Here is an 11,446-nt window from a genome sequence, read left to right on the forward strand (position 1 = left end):
GGTAATAGTACATTAAGAGAGCATCCCAACCCAGTCCAGTTCAAGCCCGTAAGTCCATTATTAGCCCATATGCCCAATATCAATCTATAAAGTCCTCTTCAGACTCACAAAATACATGCAATGATGCCAAATGCAGAAGGATCACAGGCCAGTGGGTGGGAAGTCTTATAGATCCAGTGGTATTGCAAGCGTGTCATTGTTGACAGGGGTCTCCACATGGTTTATCCTGGTCCAGGGTTCTGGCTGCATTAGGGTAGGTCCATGTACCTTCTCTAGCTCAGGGCACTAGCATAGTTCCATGTGTCTTGTCAGCTGCAATGTCTCCCAGGGAGTGAGCAGAGAAAGAGATGTGTCCCCCACTCCAAGGAGGAAAAACCAGAATTCTCAGGAGAAAGCCATGCCCACACAGAGGCCTCATCGACTATGATCCGATTGGCAGATTAGACTCCACCCCTTCACTCTAAATCCCGTCAAGTCCCAAATTGACACCAGATTATGTAACTACCACAGCTATCTCCTCCAAAGGAACTAGTCCTTCCTTAAGGCTAATGACTCGGAATAAGCCAATTAGATAATTAACAACTTTGTGGGTTGTCCTACCAGTGATGTTCCTAGGGTTGATGAATCATATGTCACCAGTGATAGACTCAGCCTTCCAGGGCGTCCTCTCTGTACTTTCAGGTTCTGAAAGCGACAGAGGACCACAGTCACGGGCAGAAACTCTTGCCAAGGTCCATAAAACCAAGTTTGTAAACCATGCAGTTTCTCCATCTGTAAGACGGCTAACAAACGGAACTGAAGGGCATAACGCTTGAATGAGACGCCGGGAGCGGACAACAAGCGGCGAGTACTCTATATCGTGATAGCGTAGCACGATTAGGATTTGTCTTGGCGCAGTGACTTACAGCAGGAGTTCGTTCCTAAGGACTCATGGGCCCTGGCCGCGGCAGGAAGTCTCGGAGGGAAGTACTCAGAGACACATCCGGAAGTGGATGGGCGGGATCTACAGGCAGTCGTGATGGGCGTTCCGGTCACCCAATCGGACGCAGAGACGTTCCCATTCTACCAATGGAGCGCCGACCAAGGCGGGGCCTCGCGTACCGCTGTAGTAACGGCCACATGGTAACCCGGGTTCCCTGCGTGTGGTACTCGCGGCTGCTTCACTCACGGTCCGCGTCTGCAAGATGAAGATTGAGGAGGTGAAGAGCACCACGAAGACGCAGCGCATCGCCTCCCACAGCCATGTGAAGGGGCTGGGCTTGGATGAGGGCGGCTTAGCCAAGCAGGCGGCCTCGGGGCTTGTGGGCCAGGAGAACGCGCGAGAGGTGTGGCCCGCGCGCTGTGGGGGTGGGGGTCGCTGAGGTGGGGCGTTGAGACGAGGAGGCTGTTTAAGGGGATGGGCTGCTCACTCGGGGCCTCGTCTGGGCAGCCAAAATGGGCTGTAGTGATGGAGAGGCGGGTGATCACGCGGTTCTAGGGGAGGTATCGCCCCGCCGGATGGTAACTACTTCGGGGGTGGGTGGGCGTAGTTGACTGTTCACTTCAGTTCTTTGATGCAGCAAGTACGGATGAAGCCTTGCACTTCGTGCCAAGTTCTATTCATGACCCTAGAACACACTGAGGTCTCTGATCTCGTGGAGCTTACAGAGAGGATAAACATGTAATTCAGTAAACAAAACTTTGGTAGCTAAAGGTCAGTTTAAGGAATTGGATTTTACTATGAATGTCATTGGAGGCCATAGATTTCTTTTTTCATTTTTTAAGTGAGGAAGTGAGCCACCTTTAAAAAGAAATTTGTTTCCCGAGGGCTAAGAGGTGAGAGTTAGGTGAAGAGCAGGCTGGTTTACAAACAAGTCCCTCCAAGCATCCCTTCTGACTGTTGCAACTAAAACCACTTTTATTAAGTGGCCGCGGTGCCATATTCTCCCACGCAACTTATCAATAATTACACACTATTTGAGCCCCCCTCTCTTTCTTTTTATGTAGATGGAAAAAATTAAGGGCAAGAGAAGTCACTTAGCCAGTGTAATGGTAAATTTGGAATTTCACACAACTGTTATGTCTGACTCCTAAATCAGTGCTCTGAGCTACAGCCCTGGTTTCAGCCAAATCATGGCCTAGCAGTTATAATACCCTAAACTTATTGTGAGATTTAAGACTTGCTTCACAGCCTGATTGTATTGTACAAAAGACCAGAGAAAAGCATCTTTCCAAATGGAAACTTGACAGGTTCAGGATGATTTTGAAATTTGTGTTTATCTGGCCTTGACTCACTGAGGACCTGCTACTGCATGTAGCTGTTATTTGTTTCAGGAGTTCTCTTTACCAAGTACTATACTAAGCAGCTTTATCATCTTGTTTCCCACCTCAAAGCTAATGTTAATTGCCCTTCTCCTGTGTTATGAAAGTTTTCAGACACCAAAAAATCGAAAGGTTTGTACAGTGAATACCATTGTGCTTAAATTTTGCAACTAACTCCATACTATATTGCTGTTTCATGTTCTTCCATTCATCCATCCATCTACCAATCCATTTTGTATTTCAAAGTAAGTTGCAGGCATCTTTTTGCATGCATGTCATTCACTGTCAATTCAGTCTTCAGATGAAGAAATTGGGGTCCACAGTGATTAAAATAAGTATCTTGTCTGGAGTTACCCAGCTAGTAAGTGGCAGAGCATGGCTTTATCTTGTCTACCTGACTCCAGAATCCATGCTCTTCGCCCTGATGCTGTATGCATCATACAGTTGTGAGGGTAAAGACTGGAATGTTTATTACATATCCAGAACCTGGCTGTTAGGGACTCAGTGTGTATTTCTTGAATGAATAGGTATCTGAAGACTTCCCTTAGTGCCCTTGGTCACATCAGCAGCTTCCCTGGTGCCTGTTCCCCACGTCTGAAATTAGAGTTCTACTAGGTGGTTTTTTGAGGTTCTTCCTATTCTTTTAAATTTTAGGATTCATTGGACATACCTCCCTGAAGATAAATTGGAGCTTAAATTGAGGGAGATTACATGGAAGAGACTCTACTTGGTAAATAGGGTAGTGCGTACCCCAGGTTTGGAAAGTCTTTTTTTGCCTTTTTGAGTTCCTCAGAGAATTCTAACTTTGCTAACTGAGCCAGAAATGGAATATAGCGTACACACACATATTCCTTGAACACTCAGTTTCTGAGGGGACCAAGGTACTTCTCCATAGGCCTTAGGGAGGAAAGGAGATGTGGGCCCTGCTCCAGTGGTAGGGGAGAAAGGATGTGTTCACAGGGCCCTGCCAGTAGACTACAGTGATCATTACCTAGAGCTAGAGCTGTGGCCCTCAGGCAAGAGAAATGCGCCTTCTAGGTAGTCATGTCAGGGTGCCCAGTGGCTTAGTGGTTACTGGACTGCAGTTTGAAAAAACCAGGTAACCCCGAGGGAGAAAAATGGAGCTTTCTCTTCCCGTAAAGAGTCAGTCTCAGAAACGCACAGTGGCACTTGTATCCATGAGTCAGCATCTACTTGATGGCAATGAGTGAGTTAGTCATGTGTTGAGATATCAACAGAAGCTTGGCATGTAGGTGCTCTGGAAATATGTCTAGCTCCTTTATAGTCAAATGTTCTAAAATATATCATGATTGCTATTGCATGTATAGAATATTTTTAAAATTCACTAACACTAAATGATAAAATAATTTGAGGATTCAAAAGACATCTTGTGCCGTAGACTGAACTTCGTGTGCAGCATTTCCGTTTGTTGTGCAGTGTTTGGAGATGGTTCACTGATGGCCAGTTAATTTGCTCCTCCAGTAACCATAGTTGCTTACTTTGTTAACACTATGGAAAGCCTTATACACATCTGGAAAAATGCAGGGATGAACATTTCAAGTGTCTGTGGGCCCTGGACTCAACTCTGCTTTTGCTTACCTGCTCCTTTACTGTCCATTTTCGATATATTATTTCTAAATCATAACATGGCACATGGCCTGAGGCCTTCTCATTGGCTTCCCATTGCACATGGACTAATATCCAAACTTCACTAGAGACACGACGAGCCTGTTTTAAGTTTTGGCCCCTGCCTATTTTTTCATCTTTCTGTTCTCTGGATGAGCCGAACCGGTCAGGTTTGTACCTGCTCTGAGCTTTTGAATTTGCTGGTTCCTTTGCCAGCACACCGACCCCTGCTCTGTGCCCTGTAGGATAGACTGTGTAGTACTCATGTCTGTGTCTGTCTCCACTAGAATACGAACTCTGAGCACAGTCTACCGGCTTCCTCCAACCCATCCATTTAGTATTATTGAATGAATCTGCAAACTATATGGACCAGAGACTGGATTTTTTACCCCTGTTGAGCATTTTAATATTCATGTATTATTATTTCTTTTCCTTGTGGCATGTAGGCATGCGGTGTGATTGTAGAATTAATCAAAAGCAAGAAAATGGCTGGAAGAGCTGTCTTGTTGGCAGGACCTCCTGGAACTGGCAAGGTACGTGTTTTCTCTCATTTCTTTAATCTACCCAAGAGGATGATCCTAATGTCTAAGCCAAACTCAATTCATGTCTTAACAAGTCTTTGTTTAGCTAAATTGGATTTATGTATGTTTTTTAAACAGATGTGTAACATAATCGAGTATCTAAAATCCATGCTTTTAAAATTCAGATGATCCTGGCCTATATCCAGGGAAGAAAATGAAGGTTCTGGAGGATCTCGTCTTTAGAATTTGTGCTTTTAACCGTGTTCAGTTTCCTTTACACTTCTGTGGGCTTAGACTTTTCTAAAACTTTGAGAACGAGATCTTACTTGAGGAAAGAAAATCGAGCAGTTTTTCCTAATGCTAACTGTATTCCTTACTAGCCTGGCTCTGTGATGTGAGACGTCGAGAGACAGAATTTTTCCCTTCCAGGGGTTTGCAGTCTTTAGAGCAGAAAGACAAGAAGCCTTAGCAGCATGAAGCACTTCCTGTGAGGTATTGACTGATCTTAAGTGCAGCTAGAATTCAAGGGGGAGGTGGGCTCTTGAGGACTGGGCAGGATCTGCCTGAGGGAAGACCTGACATTTACCCCTCAGAACAGGGGAAAATTTGACTTTGCAGGAAACAAAAACCCTCCAGGCTGAGGACACGGACAAGCTAAATATGTGAGGGGATGGGCCACATATTTGAAACTCACCAGTCACCAGCCTGAGCCTGGCTTCTTCTAAAGGGCTGCCTGCCCATCAGTTGTGTGTAAAGAATGGGATTTAAATTCCAACTCTCCTGTTGACTGGTGAAACCACGTAACCTTTCTGAAGCAATAACACATCCTTCTTATTTCATGTAGTTATTCAAACGATCTGCAGTAAGATCCTGATTCTCATTCTCATTTTGAAATCATGTAAATGAATCGAGGGTGTTCCATGTTGTCATACAGTAGAGGAAAAAACCGCTTTCTGACAGATTTTATTTTTAATGTGGCTGTAAAGTGCGACATGAGCTTCCGTGGTCTCTATAGAAGCATCATTAGCTTGTCCAGAGTATCATCTATTTGCTTACTGTTCCTTAGACCTGTGTTGTCTTAGACCTTCATTTTTCTTCTTCCTGTGTATCTTATTAAGACATTCCTTAAATGATAGTTGATTGGTGGAAAGACTTCAGCAGTAAAGTTGGACTATTATGTTGCCCTTGTTTTGAATGATAGCTGTGTTGGGATTTTAATCAGTTTGGAAAATGGTCAACTTTGATCTCTTTGGCTATTGGTTTTCCCATATCTCCATTATCTTCATGGAATTCTAGTTAGATGTGCTCAGATTGCATGGATTCTCAACCTACTCCACCCTACCCCCTGGTTATTTGACAGCTCTTGTGAGATGGGTTATACATTAAGCTGTTAACTATAAGGTCAGCAGTTCAAATCCACTAGTAGCTCCTTGGAACTTCTGTAAGGATTTAAAATTTCAGAAACCCAGGGGGTTTGTCCTGTACAGTCACTGTTTATCAGAATTGTCTCCATGGCATTGAGTTTAAGAGACGTTTTTGGTTGTCACAATGCCAGGGCAGAGGGGCCTGGCTGGAGGAGAGGCTACTGGCATCAAGTCATAAAATGGCAAGGATGCTGTTAACTAGCCTGCACTGCACAGACAGCCCCCACAGCAAATAATTCCCTACCCACCAATGTCCCTGGTGATAAGTTTTTGAGACTCTGGGTTAGAACTCATTTGGTCATCCATGTGTTTTTCTCGCTTTTTGACTCTTGGCTGCGTTCTGGGTTGTTTCTTCAGCTGTGTGTTCCAGTCTTGCAAGTTGTTTCGTCCACTGTGATTAAGCGGCTATTTAAACCAATTCATTTATTCTTCTCCATGATACTGATGATTTAAAAATTGTAAATGTTTTGACATTTGCTTTTGCTCTATTTCTGACCCACTTAAAAATACGTTGTGAGAACACCCTTTGAAATTCATACAATACCATCATCACAACCAGTTGGAGCCCTGGTGGCCTGGAGGTCACGAACTGGGCTGCTAACACAATGCCAACAGTTTGGGGCCACCGGCTGTCCCTCAAGAGAAAGACCAGGCTTTTCTTCTCTGTTACCGAGATGAGCCTGCAGACCCACAGGGCAGTTCTACCTGTGAGTCGGAATTGACTTGATGGCAGTGAGTCTGTCTGACAGTATGATCTGATACATAGTTCATATTGAAATTCTTCAAGTTGTTCTAGGAGTGTCACTTGCCAGCTTTTCTGAAAAAATGTATATATATTAAATTCAGGATATATTGAAAGAGTACACATTGCATTTTATTGTTTCATCTTTTTAATCCCTCTTTTAATATAGAATAGTTACGTCTCCAGCATAGTTTTATTTTATTTGGTGGCATTGGCTTGTTTGAATAGTCCAGGCCACGTGTTTTGTTGAATATCTTGCAATCTGGATTTGTCGGATTTTTTCCTTAGTGAAATGTTGGACGTTTGAGTAAGGGTACTACATAATTGAGATTTCTCTTGTATCCTAACCACAGTCAAATGATGTCAGTGTTCCATTATTTATGATGCTAAATTCCTTTGTGAAAGGGTCATTTTCCCTTTGTAATAAATACTGGGAAGTGATACTTTTGAGATACTGTGACTATACCTCAATCACCTTTACCCTATAATTGTGACATTGATTGATAATCATTACCTTTTCATTTATCAAATTATACAAAATGATGATTTCCTAATTCTATCATATTTTTCAACATTTACAGCCTTTTTTTTTTTTTGAGAACTACCTCCCCTGTGAAGTCCCCCCCTTCTCTCATATAAAAATGTGGCCCTTTTAAAATAGCTTCTTGTTCCTTACTCATGAAACAGTTGCTTCTGTTATTTTGTATTCTGTGTTTGTGAACTTGTATTTAATCAAATCTGAAGGGCTCCATAATTCCCTGATTTAAGGCTTGAAATCTTCCAGGGACTAGACAGTTTTCTCTCTGCTTTTTTTTTTTTTGTGGGTCTCTTTCTATTTTGGAGTTCTGATTACACAAGTTAGTCTTCGTATTTGTTCTCACTAGTTCTTAGGCTTTGTTTGAAAACCCCCCCCCCCTTTTTAGCTGTTCTTTCAGCAGATTAGTATTGAGAGATTGCTTTTCGAGCTTGGCTGCTTGCTCTTCCATTGATTCACTTCTGCTCCTTTGCTCGTTCACTGTATCGTCTGGTTCTGAACTCTCAGTACTAACCTTGTGGAGTTCTGTTTGCTATTTCTCTATGGCTTTTGACGTTTCATTTACTTTGTTAGCTTTTATAGCATTTTTCTGAATTAGTCTAAAGTTTTTCCCTGTGTTTTTCTTGCTTTCTTCAATCTTTCTATCTGTGAAAGAAGTCTAAATACCATTCCTTTGAATTCCTGATTCGGTAGTTCCAATGCTATTTCTGCCTGAAAAGGGTCTTTAGGCTCCGTATTTTGGGCCCATGTTTGAACCACCCTATCTTGGTAATTCATGTGAACTGAAGTTGTCTGTTGTCTCTGAGACATGGTAGTGCTGTATTTGTATTTAATTGATGATTGCGTGTTGGTGAGACCTTAGCCACCTGTCTCCTGGTGGGTGTGATAGAGAAATTGAGTATGTGTGCAATTCTCTGCTTGCTGTTCATATTTGAGGGCCGGTTTAGTTGTGTTGGCTATTGTCTTGTCTATGATCAGGAGATACAGTAGGTAGTGGCCCCTGCCCAATAGGTAAGGCTGCATGAGGTACAGATGTGGCAGGGTCATGTGGGCATGTATGTCTCTCATACAAAGAGAATAAAACAAAAACATCAAAAAAGAAAATAACAAAAGGAAGAACATGAAGGGTGGGGGGAAGCAGACAAATAACAAGGAAAAATAACAATAAATAAAAAGGGGCAAAAAAAATTACATTAAGCAAAGTTAGGGAAGGGGCATAAAGAAAGAATAGATTAAAAAGAAGGTATACACCCCCACCCCACCCCAAGAATGCACTTCAGAGGGCAGCACTGAAGCTACAGCTCAGGGAGAGAGGCATGACTGATCAGGGCACACAGGAGCAAATGAAGAGGGAGGGAGAGAGAGTGGAGCACATCCTGGCCCACCAAGCCTGAGGATGATATTCCTGCTCAGAGCAGCCAGTGCAGAGAGGACCACAGGGCCAGCCTCAACACGAGACAGGCACAATGTCCCTCACTGACCCATAGTGCTACAGGGGACAACACTGGAGACAGTGTGGGATTTGTGCCCAATCTGACCCCTTCACACTGGGGTGAAACCCTAAAGGGCGTGCATCAGAGCAGCAAGGGGAGCAAAGCATTGAAGTCCCCGGGGAATACCAAAAATAGACTTTGGGCCAGGAAGTGGCACCCAATTAGACGCTACCAAAAAACGCTCCTAAAGGTTAATAAACAGACCTGGAACTATTTATAGACTTTTCTCTTTTTCTCATTCTGTTGTTTTGCTTTGTTTTTTGCGTATTGTCGCTGCATGTCTAGGTAGATAAGATAGGCAGGATAAACAATAGGGAGGAGAAAACTACTGGACTGATGGTTCCGAGGGACACTGGAGGGGAGGGGGACTGGGCAGGGGAAGGAAGTGGGTGTTAAACCCAGGGACAAGGGAACAACAAGTAATGTAAAATTGATGGCAAGGAGAGCAAAGGATGCCTGGTGGGGCTTAATCAAGGGCATTGTAGCCTAGAGGAATTACTGAAACCCGAATGAAGGCTGAACATGATAGTGGAACAAGAGGAAAGTAAAAGGAAATAGAGGAAAGAACTAGAAGGCAAAGGACATTTATAGAGGTCTAAATACACCCATGTACATATGTAAACATATATAACAATAGGGAAATAGATCTATGTACATATATCTATATGTTAAGTATTACGGTAGCAGATGGACATTGGACCTCTACTCAAGTAATCCCTCAACACAAGAATATTTTGTTCTAATAACCCGGCATTCTGTGCTGCTCACCTTCCGGACATGATCGCTGAAGACAAAATGGAAGCGGAAGCCAATGTGGTGAAGAAAGCTGATGGTTCTTGGCTATCAAAAGATATAGCATCTGGGGGTCTTAAAGGCTTGAAGGTAAACAAGCGGCCATCTAGCTGAGAAGCAACAAAACCTACATGAAAGAAGCACAGCAGCTCGTGTGATCGATCAAAGATCCAGAACAAAAAATCTTATTAATGTGAATGAGGGGGGGTGCAAAGTGGAGACCCAAAGCCCATTTGTAGACAATTGGACACCCCCTTATAGAATGTTCACAAGGAAGAGAAGAGCCAGTCGGTGCAGAATAGCACCAAGAAACATACAGCTTTCCTCTAGTTCTTTAATGCTACCTCCCCCCCACATACACACATACACACACACACTTTCTTTTTTTTTTTTTTCCCCTCCCTCCCCGCTCCCCCACACACACACTTTTATGATCTTAATTTTATCTTACAATTCTGGCTAGATCAGTACATTGGTACACATAAGAGCTCGCAACACAGGGAATCCAGGACAGATAAACCCTTCAGGACCAATGATGAGAGTAACAATTACCAGGAGGGGAAGGGGAAGGTGGGGGTAGAAAGGGGGAACCAATCACAATGATCTATATATAACCCCTTCCCAGAGGGACGGACATCAGAAAAATGGGTGAAGGGAGATAGTCGGTATAAGACATGAAAAAAAAATTATAAATTATCTAGGGTTCATGAGGGAGGGAGAGTGGGGGAGGGGAAATGAGCTGATCCCGAGGGCTCAAGTAGAAAAAATGTTTTGAAAATGATGATGGCAACAAATGTACAAATGTGCTTGACACAATGGATGGATGTGTGGACTGTGATAAGAGCTATATGAACCCCCAGTAAAATGATTTTTTTTTAAAAAATGATGGTAACATGTACATATGTGCCTGACATAATGGATGTATGTGTGGATTTTGATAAGAGCTGTATGAGCCCCCAGTAAAATGAGATTTAAAAAAAGAAAAAGAAAAGACAAACTAAGAAACGAAAGAATAAAATTAAAAACAGGAAAAGCAGAGAAAGAAGTTTTTTTTTTAAGGAGAGAAAAGAGGAGAAAATTTGGGGGGGCAGATATCCGGTATGGGTCAGCACCCTCTGCCAGCCAGCATGTTCCTTAGGTGGTGGAGGAGGCTGGTAGAACCCTGGCCTGAGGTGGAGTTCCTATGGCTATATGTTGAGTTTGGGGCAGCTGATCCAACAGTAACTCATGCTAACTTAGTTGGAGGCAGAGGCCTGGGTACTTGTTCCCAGAAGGTATTCGTTTGGGCTCAGAAGCCTGCAGCTAAGGCCAGGGTGATGGATTGTGGAAGGATTTCTTGCCCATTCAGTCAGGAATGGTCAGGGACCTGACAATACATGTTCTGCTGGTCTGATGAGGGGGTGTCTTGGGGTGTTCCTGGGCTTCCAGATGTGGGTGTGTTGCACTCAGTGCCCCATCCATGAGGGGCTGGCTCCAACTTCAGGCAGAGCAGTGACTGCTCATGTTTGGGGGTGTAACTGATGGATGGGTGCATGAGGGTAAGGCTGCCCACACTTCTGATCACCAATAAGGTGTGGAGAACAAGGGGGAATCTCACCTTTCTTCTCTTCAGCCACCAGTTAAAGCATTTGTGGAGGTCATGCTGGGGTCTTGAAGGCTGCTTGCCAAAGTCAAAGATGGTAGCACTGTATCAGATCAGCCAGCCGCTTAACTGGCAGTTCACCCATCGGTTTTCCTGCCACCCATCAGTAGTAAAGATGGGCTATAAAAAAATTCTCTGGGGGACTTCAGGCAAGAGGGCCAACTAGGCAGACTGCTACACAGGCTGTTTACAACCGATACGTGACAGACCAAATAAACAGATCAAGATGATGATCCTGGAACCCTGAGCTTCAGAGGAAGGGATAGAGAGAAGTAGATGGAACACCCACTAGGAGAAGCAGGTGGACTTTCCAGGGTCCTGTTTTTATCCAGGGGTTTCTGTCTTGTAGGGCTTTCTGAACTTTTTTTTT

The 11,446-nt window shown here is 43.7% G+C and overlaps 1 protein-coding gene across 1 annotated transcript in view; it reads left to right on the forward strand.

Annotated features, from left to right (window-relative positions):
* The first annotated feature begins 1,123 nt into the window (after positions 1 to 1,123).
* The window catches only part of RUVBL1 (RuvB like AAA ATPase 1), a 51,717-nt gene continuing 41,394 nt past the window's right edge, over positions 1,124 to 11,446 (forward strand). The window contains exons 1-2 of the mRNA XM_045290140.1: positions 1,124 to 1,325; positions 4,374 to 4,460. Coding sequence (XP_045146075.1) covers positions 1,185 to 1,325; positions 4,374 to 4,460 — 228 coding nt within the window. The 5' untranslated portion in view covers positions 1,124 to 1,184. The remainder of the gene's footprint in view (positions 1,326 to 4,373; positions 4,461 to 11,446) is intronic.

This window comes from Echinops telfairi, unplaced genomic scaffold, assembly GCF_000313985.2.
Source record: "Echinops telfairi isolate 266 unplaced genomic scaffold, ASM31398v2 ScPeMD7_31;HRSCAF=116, whole genome shotgun sequence".
In the NCBI taxonomy this organism is placed as follows: Eukaryota; Metazoa; Chordata; class Mammalia; order Afrosoricida; family Tenrecidae; genus Echinops; species Echinops telfairi.